The sequence below is a fragment of the Meles meles genome, chromosome 19, assembly GCF_922984935.1.
Source record: "Meles meles chromosome 19, mMelMel3.1 paternal haplotype, whole genome shotgun sequence".
Lineage (NCBI taxonomy): Eukaryota > Metazoa > Chordata > Mammalia > Carnivora > Mustelidae > Meles > Meles meles.
The window spans coordinates 54,367,645-54,388,354 of NC_060084.1; the positions used below are offsets into that span (position 1 = coordinate 54,367,645).

The 20,710-nt window shown below is 39.4% G+C and overlaps 1 protein-coding gene across 1 annotated transcript in view; it reads right to left on the reverse strand.

Annotated features, from left to right (window-relative positions):
* Nucleotides 1-5,406: 5,406 nt before the first annotated feature.
* LOC123931282 (zinc finger protein 345-like) overlaps nucleotides 5,407-20,710 on the reverse strand; it is a 60,517-nt gene continuing 45,213 nt past the window's right edge. Inside the window, exons 3-5 of the mRNA XM_045988222.1 lie at nucleotides 19,888-20,014; nucleotides 19,304-19,399; nucleotides 5,407-8,516 (exon numbers count right to left, since the gene is read on the reverse strand). Coding sequence (XP_045844178.1) covers nucleotides 6,472-8,516; nucleotides 19,304-19,399; nucleotides 19,888-20,014 — 2,268 coding nt within the window. The 3' untranslated portion in view covers nucleotides 5,407-6,471. The remainder of the gene's footprint in view (nucleotides 8,517-19,303; nucleotides 19,400-19,887; nucleotides 20,015-20,710) is intronic.

Consider the following 20,710-nt stretch of genomic DNA (forward strand, 5'->3'; position numbering starts at 1 on the left):
TTACAAATATACAGATATTGAGTTAAAAGTATGCATGCCATTTTTGTTCCATTATGGGTTCCAGCTTTTCTCAACGTTTATGTAATCTAATTTCGAGTTGTTTTATTACTAGTAAAAATGAAATGGGGACATACCTTAAGATATCCGTGTATTTTTTTATTGATCACAGAGAAGTCATTTTTAAGTTCCTCTGCATAAAAAATGTTGTTATTTATATTTCAGACAGATTTGTATCTATTTCTTTATAAAAAAAAATTTTTTTTTGAGAGAAAACACAAGCAGGAGGAGTGGCAGAGGGAGAGGGAAAAGCAGGCTCCTTGTTAAGCAGGGAGTCAAACATGAGGCTGATCCCAGGGTTGGGATCATGACCAGAGCTAAAGGCAGATGCTTCACTGACAGACCCACCCAGGCACCCCTGTTTATTTCTATGAGTAGTAGAATATGAGCTGAAACTACTGTTTCAAAGACAAATGAATTCAAAACTCTTAAAAATATTTGACCGATCTTCACCAAAATTGCACTTATAGGATTACATAGGGTTATTTTATACAGTGTTTTTCCTCCCCGCCTCACCAACACTCTTCATTACTATTTCAATTTCATCTATCATGATGAGGCTAAAAGTGCTATGTGCGTATTTATTAGTAGTCTACTTCCTAGCTGTGAAATTGAGCAATTTTCATTATTAATATTCAAGTTATTCTGTCAATTAACTTTTGTACTTAGAAAAATAAGGTTCGGGGCACCTGGATGGCTCCTTGAGTTAAGCCTCTGCCTTCAGCTCAGGTCCTGATCTCAGGATCCTGGCACTGAGCGCCACATTTGGGGTCTCTGCTCAGGAGGGAGCCTGCTTCCCTCTTTATTTGCTTGCTGCTCTGCCTACTTTTGATTTGTCTGTCAAATAAATAAATAGAAAAAAAAAGATGGTTCAATTGCAGAGATATTATTTTTTAATCCTATGTAATAATTAAAATATTTTTTGTTGGCTAACAGTAATTTTTTACTTATAATATGTAAGAAAAATAGATATGCTCTTGATTATACTGTTAAATGTAACATCCCACCATAATTCTGATTTTGTCTTTTATGGAAGGCATGCTTCCACATGCTTCAAATGTATGCCTGAAAATGCTGTATACCCTCATTCACTTAGTCAAAATATTATAAGATGATGTTTAACTCTTTCTAGAAGTTATCTGGATTTTTTCTATTTTAAATAGTTTATATTAAAGTCATATGCAAATAAATCCATACCAGTTACTAGACAGTCTATTCTGGAGAACATAGTAATTAGCTGTATCTTCCAAAGGTGCTTTTCTGACTGACCTAACTGTGCCTCCAGACCGTCTTCAGATTCTCCAGCTGATTCAACATCAGCTCTTTCCTGGCCTTCGAGTCTGCTGGACTTCCTTGCCGACATCCGACTTGCCAACTGTTACATTTAGGTTAGGCAATTCATAAAGGAAGCTTTCCTTCCTTCTATATATGTAGAGATATATAGAGAAACATATTTTTATGTTTAGAGAAACATATACTTATGTATGTATAAACATATTTCTATAGAAATCTATAGAAATCGATATTAAAAATACAGAATTACACAGATATCCATTCTACTGATTCTTTAGAGAAACTGACAGATTTTCACCTCTCCATTTTCTTTATCGAACATCAAAGCGTTGAACATAACTCATACTAGTAATTATGTATGAGTACTTTGACAAAACTTTTCCTGTGTGCTTTTCAAAATTGTTTTGTGTCATTACAAAACTTAAGACACACAAGAAAGTTAAATCCTAAATTCCCATTGAAACCTTACAAATGTGTATGTGTTTAATAGATGAATTTATGTAGTCCTGAGATGTTATAATACTAAGTCTTCTTATGCAGGCATTTTTTTTTTTTCCTAAACATTTTATTTATTTATTTGACAGACAGAGATCACAGGTAGGCAGAGAGGCAGCCAGAGAGAGAGGAGGGGAAGCAGGCTCCCTTTATGCAGGCATTTATTTGGGGTTCCTTGTAATAGCTTTATTTGCACAGAATTTCCATGGTGCATGTCACCCATTTAAAATGTACAAGTGGACCAGATGGGATGCCTGGGTGGCTCAGGTAGTAATTCCAGAGTCCTGGGATTGAGGCCCACCTCTGGCTCCTTGCTAGTTGGGGAGTCTACTTCCCTCTCTCCCTCTGCCAGCCCCTCCCCCTGCTTATTCTCCGAGTTTCAAATAAATAAAATTGTACAACAAATGTGCAAAGTGAGGTTTTTAACTGATTCTCACATCAGTGCAAGCAAACAATAGTCAATTTTGCATTGAACTACCTCTTAAAGAGAATTCATACTCTATCACCATCCCTATCCTCTTATGCCTGTGGCTAGGAAACCACTAATTGGCTTATTTCATGTTTTTTCAGTCTCATTGATATAATTAATATGTAACATTTTAATGCACTGTATGGTTTACATATATTGCAAAAGTTATCACCTCAAAGATTTACAGGTTTTCATGTGATAAGAATTTTTAAAAGCTATTGTCTAAGCAACTTTCAAATGTATTGTTAATTATATCCAGTATACATTGTATATGCCCATTATCTACTCACCTGACGATGTACAAGGTACTTCCATTCTATTGGCTGTTATAAAGTTGTGTGATTATTTTTCACATTCTTGTGAATTTTCTCATTTTGTACTTGTAAATGACTTCTAGTTTCACGCCATAGTGGTTGGAAAGGTGCTTGATATCATTTCAATCATACACGTATTAAGACTTGTTTTGTGGTCCAACATATACTCTACACTGGAGAATGCTCCATGTGCACATAAGAATGTATTCTTGGACGCTGCTGGATAGTGTTGGAAGTCTGCCTTCCTCTTAACATTGAAGTCTGATGTTCCCTTACTCATTTTCTGTCTGGATAATCCACCCATTATTAAAGGCACAGTATCAAAGTCCCCTTCTAATATATTGCTGTCTCTTCCTCTGTTCTCGTCTGCTAATAGCTGTTTCATGTGTGATGTGCTTTTATGTTATGTGCATAAATAATTATAAAAGTTGTATCTGTTAGTTGAATTAACCCCTTTATTACTTTTTTCTTTTTAAGGAAAAGCATTCATTTGAAAAATATAAAAGAATACTATAGATCAAACAAAATTAGTCTTTAAAAGTAAGTGACTCCTATGTATCCAAATTTTGACAAATCAACACAACCATCCAATTCACAAAAAGACTGTTCTTTGCTCAAGGAGCAGAAAGCAATAAAGAGAAATGTCTTGTCACTACATACTCTATATGAATACACAAACCTACAGCTTTAATGTAACAAACCATACCTACACGTGTTAGCTACCTTTCTCCAAAATTAAAGGAGTGAACATTTTGTATTTAGTAAATGCATATATAACTTACACAACTGTTAGTCATAGGTAAGCCATGCTAGAAATGTTGAAGCAACTAGAATATAAGGGTTTCTTACAGGAAGATGTACATTTCCAAAAAAAACCCGGCTTGGACTAAATCTACTATCACAACTAAGGCAAAGGTGATCCAGAGGAAGCTTATCATTTGCAACTGAATAAAAAAAAAAGAAAGCCCAGAAATAAAATCAGGAATCTTCCTGAAGGGCATTATGGTAACCTGACTGAAAGTCCGAGTCATTTATTTAGGGATTTTAAATAACAGATAGCAGGGGCACCTGGGTGGCTCAGTCAGTTAAGCATCTCCCTTTAGCTCAGGTTATGATCATAGCGTGCTGGTATTGAGACCTATGTTGGCTCCCTGCTCTGCAAGGAGCCTGCTTCTCCCTCTACCTCCCCCTCTGCTTGTCACTCCCCCTGCTCGTGCTCTCTCCCTCTGTCAAATTAATAAAAAATAATAACAGATAACAATGTAAATGAAATAACACGTAAAAAAACTATGCAATGTATAATAGCAAGATGTTAGACAACTGAATACTGTGTTAAAGATTAGCCTCTACAAGTTAGTTTTGATAAATTACTGGCTACTTATTACGTAAGTTGCCAAGATTTTCAATGCAAACATATTTTTCCACACACATCAGAATCTGACAGCAGTAGGTTTTCTCACATTGTTATTCAGTGTTTTTTTTCCCCCAACCCTCAAAACACAGAAAAAGGGTTTTGAAAATCAACTGCTTGGTTAGGGGACTCCTAACATATCAATGTTCATAAACCTTACATAAGCTACAATTGAGGTACCTGGACAAACACCACCAACATTTATGGGAAAAGGTACTGGTTTTGGAAGAGGAAAGTGTTACACAAGTTACATAATCATACTATTCCTGTCCTTCCAAAACCAAAACAATGAGGGAAATCTTTTTTGACATTCTGCCAAAACCACATAATTATGAACACTGCACAAAGTGATCCTGTTATGTTACATGAGCTTTGCCATGTTTTTCTACACTCTCTGGCTTCAAGTTTATTTTCACTGATGTAAGCACAGCTAACCTGCTTTCTTTTCTATTCCATTTGCATGGAATATTCCCTTCTACATCTGCACTTTCCATCAGTGTTCTTAAAGCTGAAGTGATTATCTTGAAGACTGTATACAGTTGGGTCTTGTATTTCTTTCCTTTCAGGTACTCTGTATGTTTGGATTCAAGAATTTAGGCCCTTTATATTTAAAGCAAGTATCAGTACAAGTATGGAGTCACAGTCTGGCTGTTTAGAATTATCATCACTTTCTTATTCATTAGCTATCTTTGTGATTTGATGATTTTAAATAAAGGAATAGATTATTTTCTCTTTATGTCTTGTGTTATCTACTGCATTGTTTTCATTTTGTGATTACCATGAGGCTTAGAGAAGACATCTGATAGCAGTCTGATTTAACTTCTTACCAGCTTAGTTTTGCATACGAAAATGCTTTCAGGACTCTGGTAATTCTCTAAAAATGTGGATGTACAAGTGTATGTCATTTACAGAAGTTAGCTATTTTCTGATATGTCAGGATTTCTTCATTTCAACTCCATCAACTCATACTAACAATTACTGTTGTGAAGACTGCCATCTTGTTTTCATTATAAACACCAATTAGTAAAACATGTAATTGGTAATGGTCACAATTTTGTTTAGTTTTAATAACTGGAGAATGATGTTCTGAACACCTACTTCATGATGACCTATATCAATGTCATAACCATAAGAGGAATATTCATTTAGATTTTCCTCATATATTGTATGTTACACAGTCCATCATCCATGGAAAATTAGATATGCATGAATCCCACCTAAAGAACAGCTTCTCATATCCCTGATGCGACACCAATCACCTACACAGTTTCACACACTCACTAGAAATAAATGAATTTTCTGAAGAGTTCTAAGAGTAGAAATACATGAATAATTGCAAGTCACAAATCTCATACAGGGTCAGTGGATAGATAAACATTTAAATTATAATGAAAAAATCCCCCTTCTATCTTTTGAAGCATAATAGCACATACATTACCTAATTAAATTTGTATTATTTTTTTATGTAATCTCTGAAGAGAGTGACTGGTGTACTGCTTTATACTGTGAATTTTGTGACATTTATTGACATCTGATTTTCAATTAAATGTTTCTATGTATTTTTCTCTGAAAAGGTCCTTTTCTTCTCTAAACTCTGATGTTTTCTAAAGTGTAAGAGAAAGTCTTTCTTCATTATGTTTGTACAGTTTGAACCAAGACTGCATTTTGGGATACTGAGTAAGGACTGAATTCTAGTTAAAGGCTTGGCCACTGTCTTTACATATTACAGTTTTGCTCCTGGATGATAACGACGATGTTGAGCAAGTTATGACTTCCAGCCACGGGTTTGTCATGTTCTTTCCATTTCTAGCATTTCTCCTCAGTATGAACTCTGGGATGCTGAGCTAAGTATTGAGCAATCCGAAAGCTTTACCATATTCTCTCTTCTTTCTTTCTTAAGATTTTACTTATTTATTTGAGAGAGTGAGAGAGAGAGAACATGACACGGGGGAGGGTCAGAGGGAGAAGGAGACTCCCCACTGGGCAGGGAGCCTGATGATGTGGGCTCAAACCTGTAACTTCAGGATCACGACCTGAGCCAAAAGCAGTTGCTTAACCAACTGAGCCACCCAGGTGCCCCGCTTTACCACATTCCTTACACTTATAAGGTTTCTCTCTAGTGTGAATTCTGTAATACTGGGAGAGGCTTGAGCACTAGGAAAGGGCTTGCCAAATTTTGTATTTGTAAAATCACCTCCACTATACATTCTCTGATAAAGAACAAGGGTTTAGCATTGCTTAAAAGTCTTGCCACATTCTTTACACATAGATATTTCCTCTCCAATAGGAATTCTCTGACATAGGCTTAAGGTTTAGCAGTCCTTCCAAATTCTCTCAGTCTTCAAATTTGTAAGACTTGCTCCAGTAGGAATTCTGTGATTTTGTTTAAAGTATGATGGCTGGATAAAGCCCTGGCCACATTCTTTAAATTTCTAAGACTTCTCTCTAGTATGAATTCTGTGATGCACACTAAGGGCTGAGTTCCACTTAAAGGCCTTCCCACATTCTTTACACTTCAGAGGTTTCTCTCCAGTATGAATTCTTTGATGTTGAGTAAGGAATGACTGATGGATAAAGGCCTTGCCACATTCTTTACATTTGTAAGGTTTCTCATTGGCATGAATTCTCTGATGTTGAGTAAGGCCTGAATGGAGGATAAAGGCCTTGCCACATTCTTTACACTGGTAAGGTTTCTCTCCAGTATGAATTCTCTGATGCTGAGTAAGGCCTGAATGGAGGATAAAGGCCTTACCACATTCTTCACATTTATAAGGTTTCTCTCCAGTATGAAGTTTGTGATGTACACTAAGGGCTGAGTTCCACTTAAAGGCCTTCCCACATTCTTTGCACTTAAGAGGTTTGTCTCCAGTATGACTTCGTTGATGTTGAGTATGGCTTGATTGATTGATAAAGGCCTTACCACATTCTTTACATTTGTAAGGTTTCTCACCTGTATGAATTCTCTGATGTTGAGTAAGGCCTGAATGGAGGACAAAGGCTTTGCCACATTCTTTACATTGATAAGGTTTCTCTCCAGTATGAATTCTCTGATGTTGAGTAAGGTGTGTCTTCCTCCTAAAGGCCTTGCCACATTCTTTACATTTATAAGGCTTCTCTCTAGTATGAATTCTGTGATGCTGAGTAAGGTGTGAGTGCTGCCTAAATGCCTTCCCACATTCTTCACATTTGTAAGGTTTCTCTCCAGTATGAATTCTGTGATGCTGAGTGAGGCTTGAGTCATGGTTAAAGGCTTTGCCACATTCTTTACATTTATATGGTTTTTCTCCTGTGTGAATTTTATGATGTTGAGCAAGGGCTGAGTGCTGCTTGAAGGCCTTGCCACATTCGTTACATTTGTAAGGCCTCTCTCCAGTATGGATTCTGTGGTGTTGACTAAGGTTTGAATGCTGGCTAAAGGCCTTGCCACATTCTTGACATTTGTAAGGTTTCTCCCCATTATGAATTCTGTGATGCTGATTTAGGCTTGATTGCTGGATAAAGTCCTTGCCACAGTCTTTACATTTATAAGGTTTCTCTCCAGTATGAGTTTTGTGATGTTGAGTAAGGTATGATTGCTGGTTAAAGACCTTGCCACATTCTTTACATTTGTAAGTTTTCTCTCCAGTACAAACTGTCTTATGTATATGTATTCTTGGTGGCTGACTAAACATGTTCCTGGTCTTCTTGTATCTGTATGGGTTTTTCCCCACATGAATTATTGAATGATCACCAACACTGGAGGACTGGTTAAAATCTCTTTCATATTCATTCAATATATAAGGATTCTCTTTTATACGCATACTGTTAGACAGAAGGTTGGATCTTTGATAAAAGACTTCCCCACATTTAATGGGTTTGAAATGGTTCTCTGCAAAATGAGTCCTCAGGTGTTTATTAACATTTGAACCTTGATGAATTTTTTTCTCAGATTCACTGCCTTGAGCAATTCCCTCTCCATTGAAAATGCTCTGGGAATTTTGAAGGGTTGAGTCTTTAGTGAAGGACCTCTCAAATGGATCCCACTTAGCAGTTGTTTCTCCATGTTGAAATCTCTGAAGTTTAGAAATATTTGAATGAAAGGTCAATCCAATCCTATTTTCAAAATTGTTCAAATCATTATTTTCAGCACAGGCTAGGTAACTTTCAAGATGGTCCACATTCTCCATCCATAAATATGTACGTTTGAGTATTGGATTGGAGCTTCTGCTTACAGCAACACCCTGTTTTGCAGAACTAATGGACTTAAAAAGGAAGGTTTTACAAAATATTTTGTATCTTTCACCATTATGGGCAGTGAGATTCTCATTATGGGCAGTAGTCTCAATTTGGATATGTCCTTTATGATCATTATCCCAGTCTATCATTAAATGTAACTTCTCAAGGACATTATGTTTATATTGGCCCATTGACACATCTTGAAATGAAGCTTCTTTGCATGGCTTTGGCAGGAAGCTCAGGGTGCCCTGTGAAGATACAGCTGAAAGATATTGAAAAAACAGAAAAGTCAAGTCATTCCACTTACTACTTTCAGATGAATATACTGAGGATGTCTAACATAGCAACCATAAAATCAGAGAATGTCAGCAAGATGGCTGAGTAGGATGCATCAGGACGTTGTTCCTCCGTGGACACATAAACTAGCACACAACATACTGACCACACAACTTCATAGAAAAGACTATAGTATTGTCAGGGTCTAACACAAATCACTCTCCTCTATATCAAATAATCATGAAAAGTACCATTATATGAGCCCAAAATCAGCAGAAGGAAGGAATATCTTCAAAGACTTATTAGAGAGAGAGAGAGAGAGAGAGAGCATGAGTGAGTTAAGGGCCAAAAGGAGAGGGTCAAGTGGATTCCCTCCAAGCAGGAAGCCTGACACAGGATTGAATCCCAGAACCCTGAGATCATGACCTCAGCTGAAGTCAAATGCTTAACTGACCGAGCCATCCTAGCACCCAGTGGAAGAAATGAAATTTAAACATGACACAGAAATGAACAACTAGGATTTAGCAAAAAAAATAGGAAAATAACTAACAACAGGATTGGTTTTCAGAAAAAAAAATCAAAACTGACAAACCATTCAAGTAAGAATGAAAAAGACCGACTAAAATCAGAAGCAGTAAAACAGAGTGTAACTGATACCACAGAAATACAAGTAATTATGAGGCAATGACACTAATTATATGCCAAGAAATAGACAACAATAAATGAGTGTAAATACAAAAAACATTTATCAACCTGGATTCCATCATGAAGAAATATTTTTAAAACTCTTCACTGATCTACTCAGTAGATTGAAAGTCATTTAAAATAATGCCTAACAAAGAGAAGTCCTGTGCCATAGGAGTTCACTGCATAATTCCAACAAATATATAATGAGAAACTAGTTCAAATCTCCTCAATCATTTACAAGGAGTAAAGAGAAGGGAGACCATGAAAACACTCTCTGTGACACCAGCATTAACATGTTATCAAAGCCAAAGGAGAGATGCTACACATAAGGCCTACAAACTACTACCTGTGAGGAAGATTCCTTGAAAGTTGACAATAAAATAATCTGAATCATGAGATGCCTGGTTGGCTCAGTGGCTTAAAGCCTCTGCCTTCGGCTCAGGTCATCATCCCAGGGTCCTGGGATTGAGCCCCGCATCAGGCTCTCAGCTCAGCAAGGAGCCTCCTTTCCCCTCTCTCTCTCTGCCTGCCTCTCTGCCTACTTGAGATCTCTGTCAAATAAATAAAGAAAATCTTTAAAACAAATAAATTGAATCAAAAGCACAATTTACCATTTTACAACATAATCAAGTGTGAATTCAAGGGTGTTTCAACATACGGAATAGTATCAATTTGAGACTGTACATTTACAGAATGGGTTTCAAAAATGGCAATGATTAGGAACACCTGCGTGGTTCAGTTGGTTAAGCATCTAACTCTTGATTTCAGCTCAGGTCATGATCTTGGGGTCCTGGATGGAGCTCACATTGGGCTCCATGCTCAGTGGGGAGTCTGAGATTCTTTCTCTCTTCTACTGCCCCTCCCCCTGTTTGGGAGATCTCTATCTTTCTCTAAAGTAAATAAATAAATGTTTTTTTTTTTAAATGGCATGATTGGGATGTCCAGGTGGCTCAGTCAGTGAAGTGTCTGCCTTTGGAATCATGACCTGAGCCAAAGGCAGGAGCTTCATTAATTGAGCCACCCAGGTACCCCTTAACTTTTTTTTTCCCCGGGATCACGACGTGAGCCGAAGGCAGCTGCTTAACCAATTGAGCCACCCAGGTGTCCCAACTTTTTTTCTTAACATTACACCACAGGGAAAATAGAAAAAAAAAAAAAAAAAAAGGAAACTTAGCTGAAAGTCAGGAGGAGGAAATACCAAAGCAAAATCAGAAATAAATAAAAGAGACAGCAGGAAAAAAACAGTAACACTGAAAGCAAAGCCCAGTTTTACCAAACAACAAACAAAACTGGCAATATTTTAACATTACTTAAGAAAAAAAAAGAAAAAAAAGGAGAGATGACTCAAAAATGAAAATGAGAAATGGAAAAGAAAATGATATAACACTTAACCACAGAAATATATACTGTGATAACAGACTACTATAAACAATTGTATACTAACAACTCAGACAAATTGGGGAAAAAAGGATAATTCCTACAAATGCAGAAGTTACCGAGTTTGAAATACGAACCTTGAACCTAAGAAATAGCAAGTTTTCTTAGACCAAATGCAAAAATAAAAGTTGAATTTGGAATAAACATATTCCCAGTACAGAAAAGTCCAAGTCCACATGCCTTCATTGATCAATTCAAACAAAGACCAATAAATAAATAAACAAACAAACAAACAAACAAACGATAAATCTTAGAAATAGAAGAATGGAGGGAACACAATCAAAATCATGCCATGAGGTCCCATTATCCTGGTACCAAAGCAGGATAAAGACAAACAAGAACAAAAATGTTGATTTTTTTTTTTTAAGATTTTATTCATTTATTTGACAGAGAGGGCACAAGTAGGCAGAGACACAGGCAGAGAGAGAGGGGGAAGTAGGCTCCCTGCCGAGATGCGGGGCTTCATCCCAGGACCCTGAGATCATGACCTGAGCCGAAGGCAGAGAATCAACCCACTCAACCACCCAGGTGCCCCCCCCCCCCAAATGTCTATTTTGTCCAATATAAGTACTGTTACTCTGGCTTTCTTTTGACATCCATTTCAGCCCCTTTCAATCTGCAGGTGTCTTTAGGTTTAAAGTTAGTCTCTTACAGGAGTGCCTGAGTGGATTAGTCAGTTTAGCATCTAACTTCAGCTCAGGTCATGATCTTGGATCCTGGGATCCAGCCCTCCATTGGGTTCCCGACTCAGCATTGAGTCTGCTTGTCCCTCTCCCTCAGCCCCTCACTCTGCTTATACTTTCTCTCAAGTAAGTGAATCTTAAAAATAAAACAAAAATGAGGCTTCTGTACGGAGCATGTAGATAGGTCTTTTTTAAAAAATCCATGTCTTGACTGAAAGAAAATATATTGTACACTCCAAAGTAATTATTGAGAGAAACGTGTTTATTGCCATATTATTCCTTGTTTTGTCACTGTTTCTGGAGATATTCTCTGATGCTCTCTTGTCTGTATCACTTTTGCTATCTTATCTGTACTCAAGATTCTGTTTTAACATTTCTTGCAGGGCCGGTTCACTGATCAAGCTAATTCTACCCCTCTATGGTGAACTTCATCAACCTCTCTTCTGAGCTACCTTTTCCTTTCCTTCTTCCTGCCACCATGTCAAACATCTTCTTGGAAATAGCTCCCTCTTTGACAAATAAGGCAGGTACAATCTGTTTCTGGTGACAATGCTGGATTTCATAATCTGGATTCCAGTCAATCCACTGCCTTCAAAACTATCAAGTTTTCCCACTGCCTTACTAGTTCCCACTGTTCATGGTACAGGAGCTCTGTTTTTAACTCAGGTTTCCTCCTAAAATCTGACATTGCCTAATATGAGCATGGACATAAAAATCCACTGCGCTTTCCAGTATTCCCCAAGGAATCCATTTATGGAGAGAAGCCTTAATGAGCCATGTGATCATTATTACATACACTTTAATGGTGAGACATGAGAGAGAGAACCCTGCAGGGGAAACAACTAAAGAAGCTCGCACAGAAATGACTGTTCTTCATGTGTCTTCTGGGCTGCTCAGCCTGTGAGGACTCCAGGATTCACTTCTGAATGCTGGGTTCCTGCTGGGAGCTCTCACCTCTCTCCCATGTCCTCTCCTTTCTCTAGCATTGTGTTACAGATAAATTCACCTTCCTAAGTTTCTATCCTCCCATGAATACATAGGATTACCCAAATGTGCAGAGTAGGTTAGCTTTCCTTTACATGCAACTTCCTAAAAAAGTAGTTTAAGTGGGGCACCTGGGTGGTTCAGTGGGTTAAGCCTCTGCCTTTGGCTCAGGTCATGATCTCAGGGTCCTGGGATCAAGTCCCACATCAGGTTCTCTGCTTGGAAGAGAGCCTGCTTCCCCCTCCCTCTCTGCCTGCCTCTCTGCCTACTTGTGATATCTCTTTCTCTCTGTCAACAACAACAAAAAAGTAGTTTAAGTGACACATGTTTAGGCATATCTGTATCTGGTTTCTGTTCTTTTCTTCTCTCTCTTTTTAAAAAGTTTTTATTTATTTATTTGACAGAGAGATAGAGAACACAAGTAGGCAGGGCGGCAGGCAGAGGGAGAGAGAGAAGCAGGCTCTCCACTGAGCAGGGAACCTGATGTGGGGCTCAATCCCAGGGACCTGGGCTTATGACATGAGCTGAAGGCAGAGGCTTTAGCCAACTGAGCCATTGAGGTACCCCAGAAACCCCAATATCTTAAAGGAACACCTAGCCTATCTACCTGAACTTTGCCATGGAAGGAGCTATCTCCATTTTCCTGTACAGTGAATAAATCTGTGCTCTATCCAAGAGCAAGACACTACCACTATATTCCGAAGCTTTTTAATACACAAACATCAATGGAAAGACAAGAAGAAAAATTTCCAACGCCTCCATCCACAAAACATGGAGAAACATAAACCCACAGAGAATCATCTCCCAACAAAATCCCCCACTCAGTTTGACCCCGGCTTGACTCCTGCCTAATTTTCCCATGTGTACACCACCTCGTCAAACACTTCTGAATCTGACACAGGATCTGGAAGAAAATCTATCCAGTCTGCATCACTGAAACCCTGTTGAAGACTATGATCTGCACGATATAATACAGAAGAATCGTGTGAGCCATTATGTTCTCTTCTCAATGTCTCCGTAGGTCTTGCATTTGAACAGATAAAGAGATCCCAATACCTGTGAGAATCTACCTTAAATTTCTGTAGTGAGCTTCGAAGGGAGAGGGGTGAAGAAATTGCACAAAAGCATACAATTTACATGGATCTGAAAAGATGAGAGGATTTTAAATTTCTTACCGAAGAAGAGTAAGCCCTGCATATAATAGAATCATGGCCCATGACAGTAAAAGGGCTAATGATTGGGAAACACATAGGAAATAGGGCAGAGGTACTCCAGAAACTGTCAATGGAGAATATTAAGAACAGCAATGTAAACATAAAAGATGCAGGAGATTGAGTCAAAGGAGAAAGATGGGGGCACCTGGGTGGCTCAGTGGGTTAAAGCCTCTGCCTTCAGCTCAGGTCATGATCTCAGGGTCCTGGGATCAAGCCCCACATCGGGCTCTCTGCACGGCAGGGAGCCTGCTTCCTCCTCTCTCTCTGCCTGCCTCTGCCTACTTGTGATCTCTCTCTGTCGAATAAATAAATAAAATCTTAAAAAAAAAAAAAAAAAAAAGGAGAAAGATGCAGGAGATTGAGTCAGAAGGAGAAAAATACTTTGGGTGGCTATGAACTTAGGTGAAGATCTGGAGGAAATGCTGATCTTATGAATACACTCGACCCACTGCTTGTGTACTAGATGAAAATCAAGGAACCACTGGAGTGGACCATGAGCTCACAACATGATTTCAAGGAATAGTAACAATGCTGAGTAGAGCAAATGTATAATTTTCTTCTGATATCCACAATGGTTCCCAAAATAGGTTTTCCTTCAGCATGTTTTGCTGCTCATTTGGGAGTGACATATGGAAGAAAATGAAAAGGTTGTGTACTTGGAAGTCTTCACGTTAGCTCCTTCCAGGCAGCATACATACGGCTAATCTTAATGGTCTAGAAGACACTCGAGACCCCCAGTGTACTACAATGGACACACTACTGGTCACTCTGTAAAAATACCAAAGAAGTCTACATCCAAAATCATGACAGAAATCTCTTCACCCAAAAGCCATCACTCTTGGTGGGACTCCTTTAAAGACAATGACCAATGAGTTGACTAAACTTATGTTTGGCAGTAAATTCTTTAGAAGTTAACCCACGCCCCGTGAAATAATGACAAAAACAGCTCTCAGTTTGCCAAGATTCCAGCTATTGTCCATGACAAGTAGATTACTGCTATCACCAAGCCCTGAGAAGGCATTCTGCTATGGGAATACAGGAATGATCATTCAAAGAGCAGCCAGATGGTTCACATGGTAGTGCATATGACTCTTGATCTCAACATTTTAAGGTTAAGCTCCATGTTGATTACAGAGATTACTTACAAACGAAGTCTTAAACAATAGAAAACTTCAGTCACTACTCAAACCACAGAAGACGTTGTTTAATACATTTCTGAGCAAAACTGTAAGATAATTAATGATGTTATTAGAAAAACATAACGGATTGTGTTACTGTGGTCTTGGCATAAGAGAACATTTTTACAAATGGTTAAAGAAAACAACACTAACCATGGGATGTCTGGGTGGTTCAGCTGGTCAAGTGTCTACCTTCAGCTCAGGTCATGATCCTAGCACCCTGGATCGAGTCCCAAATCAGGATCCTTGCTCCGCTGGGAGACTGCTTCTCCTGCCTGTTGCTCCCCCTGCTTGGTCTCTTTCTCTCTCTCCCTCCCTCTAACAAATGAATCAAATCTTTTAATAAAGAATTTATCCATTTATTTAGAGAAAGAGCATGTGAGAGCACCGCAGGGGAGGGCCAGGGGGAGAGGGAGAGAGAATCCCTAGCAGACTCTGCTGAGCTTGAGCCCAACAGGAGCCTTTTCCAAGACTCCAACATCATGACCTGAGTTGAAATAAAAAGATGGATCATTAGCTAAGCCACACAGGCACACCTCTCTGTTTTACTTTAATGTAAATAATGACTCCCTGAACACTTACTTCACCATGATTTATATCACTCTTACACATCAACCACAAACAGCATCTCCATGTCGGCTTTCCTCATACACTATACACCACAGCCTCCTTAACCTTCTGTGCAAAGTGGCACGAGCGAATTCCCCATTATACAAGAGCCCCTCGTGTCTCTGAGGCAGCAATGATGAAATCACTTTGCATGTGTACAAGCAATAAAGGCACAGCATGAGATGATTTAAGAGTAAAATAGTATTTGCCATGGGAAAAATCTCAAATGTGGTCAAAAGAAAAGGAAGAGACACACTATTATCCCTCACCAGACAATGATCATCCCTTGATCCTTTGAGGCATATTAATGCAACTCACAATCGAGTAACATGGGTTTGAAGGGCCTGGGTCCACTTACACATAGATTTTGTTGATACCTACTGTGCCGTAGGCTAAAAATGTTTTCTGTTATGATTTCCTTAATATTGACTCTTCTTAAGCCTACCTTACTATAACAATACCATATAAAATACAGAGAATACGGGCTATTTGTTTTAGGTAAGGGTTCTGGTCAACAATGGGCTCTTTCTATGGAAAGCTAGGTGTGATTGGACGTTTGGAGACCCAAGAGTGAAAAGCAGATTGTCAATTTTGTTAGAGTTGACACCCTTAATGTCTGCATTGTCCAAAGCTAAAATGTTATTGATTTAACTGTTTGAATTCTGCATTCTTCGCTATAATAAATCATGTCTGGAAAATGAGACTAACTTACTGCTTTCTGCTGTGACTTTTGTGATTTTATATAAATGTCATTTCATTACATAGTTCGCTAACTGCTCATGTCTTTTATGGGGTTTTTTTTCCTCTTCACTAAGACTTTTTTCTGAAGTATGTACTAAAATATAGGTTTTTCAATCCATCATTACATTTCTGGCATTTCTATCCTGTATGCTTTCTCTGAGGTTGAGGAAGATTAAGTTCACTGTGAAGACTTTGTCTACATTCTGGACATTTTACAGTATCTCCACAGGATGTATGATCTCATGTTGAAGAGTCTGGATAAAAGCTCTGCCCCATTTTTTACATTTGTAGGGCTTCTGTCATCATGCACTCTCTGATGCTTAGAAAGTTGTGGTTCTCATAAAGGCTCTGCCACAATTTTTTTAACTTTTTTTTTTTTTTAAGATTTTACTTATTTACTTGACAGAGAGAAATTACAAGAGAGGCAGGCAGAGAGAGAGGAAGGGAAGCAGGCTCTCCGCTGAGCAGAGAGCCCGATGTGGGACTCGATCCCAGGACCCTGAGATCATGACCTGAGCCGAAGGCAGAGGCTTAACCCACTGAGCCAACCAGGTGCCCTTTTTTTAACCTTTATCGACCTTCTCACCAGTATGTGTTGCCTTATGTTGGTAACTTTTAGAATGGTCGTCAAAGGCTTTGCCACATTAAACAAAAGAAGTCCCACAAAGGGACCCTCTGTTAATGAAGAACTCCTACTTGCATGACAAAGAACTAACCATCATAAAGAGGCACATGGAGAAAGGAAGAGAAAACAGATATGAAACTCAGTGAAATCAGAAAACGGGTCATGACCAAAATGTAAACCTAAAGAGACGAAGTATAACAATCGGCCAAGCAGGAACAGGGAGCTGAAGAACACGATGACCGAAGTTAAAAACACACCAGTGGGTCACTCACAGACTTGCTCAAGCAGAAGAAAGAATCAGACAATCTAAAGACCCCTTGTTTTGAAGATCAATGAAAAATGTCAAAAAGGACACAGTCTGGGGACTCATGGGACACCAGTAAGTGGACTGATATGTACGTTAAGGGGACCCCACAAGGAGAGGAGAGTAAAAAGGGGGGAAAGAGGTGACATGAAGAACTAAAGGCTTCTACTGCACACACATGTGGGGAAAAGAGACAAACTCAACCATCTCAGTAATTCATAGAAGGATAAATGTCAAGACATGAACACACTGACACAGTATAATAAACCTAACAAAAGGGGCGCCTGGGTGGCTCAGTGGGTTAAGCCTCTGCCTTCAGCTCAGGTCATGACCTTAGGATCCTGGGATCGAGCCTCACATCTCTGCTCAGCGTGTAGTCTGTTTCCCTCCATCTCTCTGACTGCCTCTCAATCTACTTGCGATCTCTGTCTATCAAATAAAATATTAAATAAATAAATAAATAAACTCAGAGGTGAGGGGCACCTGGGTGGCTTAGTTGGTTAAGTGTCTGCCTTCGGCTCAGGTCATGATCCTGGGGTCCTGCTATCAAGCCCCACAGAGGGCTCCCTGCTCAGTAGGGAGCCTGTTTCTCCTCTCCCTTGCCTGCCACTTCCCCTGCTTGTGCGTGCTCTCTCTCTCTGTGAAATAAATAAACAAAACCCTTAAAAAAAATCTGAGGTAAAAAGGGAATTTTGAAACAGCGTGACAAAAGTAACTCACCTTCTATAAAGAGCTGCTATGAGAGTATAACTGGAATTTTCAGCAGACCTTACGGGAAAAGGGGAGTGCGATCATGTATTCCAGTACACGCAGAGTAAACAATCCACACCAAGAACAATCGACCTGGCAGAACTGTTGTGCCTGACTGTGCAAATGATGGCTACGCCAAGCAAAGACCCTCTGATTTACCAGCAGACCTGTCCCAAGAAATGTGAAGGGAAGTTTTTCTGCATGAAAGGAAAGGATTCGAAAGAGCAACTGAAAGCACATGACAACATAAAACTCCTGCTACTATAAATATTTACACAATTCTGGAAACCTGTAGTGCTGTAATGAGGTAGCACGGGTCACCTGTATTTCTGCTATAGAAGTTCTTAAACAAAAGCATAAAACTCATAAATCGACCTAATTAACTACATAACATAAAAGACAGAATTTCTGATAGTGGTAACATAAAGTAGGTTCAGGGCTGGAGAAGTTTAAGTAGAAAACTTTCCTATAAAAGTGACTTTGGTTTAAAATGATTTGCTATGCAACTTTAAGATGTTTTAAGGAATCCCTAAGGTAACAAGAATGAAAATACATAGAGAAGACAGAAAAGTTAATGAGAACGGTGTCAAAGCATATCATGGGAATAATACCAGAGTTACGACAAAATATAACACCTAGACAAGATACAGAGGTATAAAAAATGTAAAAATTGCTTTTGATTCACCAAAAGTGCTTCTCATGCAAAGAGAATATAAATTCAACAATAAATAGATGTTGAAATTAATGCCAATATTATAACAATTCACTTAGTTGTGAATGTTCTTTTTTTTTTTTTTAAGATTTTATTTAACAGAGATGACAAGTAGGCAGAGAGACAGGCAGTGGGGTGGGAGCGGAGAGGAAGCAGGCTCCTTCAGGAGAGCCCAATGTGGGCCTCAATCCCAGGACCCTGAGACCATGACCTGAGCTGAAGGCAGAGGCTTACCCAAAGAGCCACAAAGGTGCCCCGAAGAAAGAATATTTGAAGTGAAATAAAGGATTACATTGTCTCATCTTAGGGAAGTACTTTGTTACCTGATGAACTTACTGAGTCTCAGTTTTATGTTTAAGATTAAAGCCTCCATAACATTGGAAAGCATAAAGCAGAAACTACGTGGGTCTATCTCCAGTGTTCCGGGTATTTCCACACCAATCCCCAGTATACCCACCACAACTCGGGCAGTTTCTCACACGAAGCAACAGAACTCAGAAGAGACTTAGCACAGAGACCCTTAGAAACAGGGAGATTTTCCCAAGACCCTCATAGCAATGGAAGAGCTCTCAGATTATGGAGACCCTCCCACTCCCAGGAGAGTCTCCTGGTCCTCCCTGTGGACAGGATGGACCATCACTGGAGCTGAAGCAGAATCCTTAAGAGAAAATAAAAGCATGATAATGTTGGCTCGCAGATGTCTCTCTGGGAGAGACAGAGACAGAAGACCCGGCTTCTCCAACCCATTTTCATTCAAGCAGAGCTACTGGAACCACATTTGAAGGTTTACCTTCCTCCTTCAGACATGGGACTTCACCTCTGTCATCTGCTTCATCCATTCCCACCTACCTGGATCAAAGACCACTGTCTTCTTTCTCATCACATCCCAAGGGTCCTTCTTTTGCTCCAAAAAGGAGACCAAATCAGGCTTGGACACAATGAGACCTGTTTAATAGAGAAACCGAATACACATATTGCCATAGAGTCTTTCGATCCACTACTGCGCTCAGCAGAGAAGAGAGAACTTTGAAGAATTCTAAAATATGATTTCCCAAACACTGTTGACCAGCAGCCCCTATAGAACATGAAGGGCTTTCAAAGAGTCATATCCTAACTTGCACTTCTAAGTACTGCCGATACAATAATAAGCAGTGAAAATTGGAGTTTCAATGCAGGCAGTACCATTTTATGCCATGCCAGGCTTTCAACAGCCGCTGATCTATAGAAATCATGTTACCTGAAGGAAAGGGAGGCTAAAGCTGAAAAGTAATCATCAGGAGGATTTTTGTCTACACCTACAAATCCTTACTTGTGTTCCTTAGTGCAGTGATCTGATCTCCAGTTATGTAAAGAGGAATCATCCAAGAGATAGTCTTCATAGGGGAATGAAACCCTGAGTGTGGTCTGGGAAATCTGGAAGGAGTCATTCTCACCCAAGAAGAGCAGGTGTCCATAGTTCTCCAACATCACATCCCTGTACAGTTGCCGCTGAGTGTGGGTCAGGCGTGCCCACTCCTCCTCGGAGAATTCGATGGCCACATCCCTGAAGGTCAGCTGTCCCTGCAATAAATACCACAGTCACCAAGAGGCCATTGACACAGTTCACAATGGTCCCTAAGTTGAAAGAGGGAGTTAATGTCATCAGCTAGACCCAAGACCTGACCATCACTGCTTACCTGACTGTACCCACTAAATTTTATCCCACATTTGAGTTAAACTCTTCTTTTCACCTTATCCTTTACTTTAGCCAAAACACCCCATGGAGAGAGACTCCTGTGGTGGAAACAGAAACTACGCAATAAAAGGTAACGACGAGGGGCACTTCGGTGATTCAGTGGGTTAAGCCTCTGCCTTCGGCTCAGGTCCTCATCTCAGGGTCCTGGGACTGAGCCCCACACTGGGCTCTCTGCTCAGCAGGGAGCCTGCTTCCCCCTCTCCCTCAGCCTCCCTCTCTGCCTGCTTGTGATCTCTGTCTGTCAAATAAATAAATAAAATCTTAAAAAAAAAAAAGTGGTAGAGTAGAAAACTGTCACGGTGATTAATTCAAGAACCATTTTCATTCACATGAGATTTACAAATCACATTGTGGATGATACTGCCTCTGTCTTTTATTCCCACTATCTTTTTTTTTTTTTAAGGATATTTATTTATTTATTTGACAGAGAGAGATCACAAGTAGACAGAGAGGCAGGCAGAGAGAGAGAGTGGGAAGCAGGCTCCCTGCCGAGCAGAGAGCCTGACGCGGGACTCGATCCC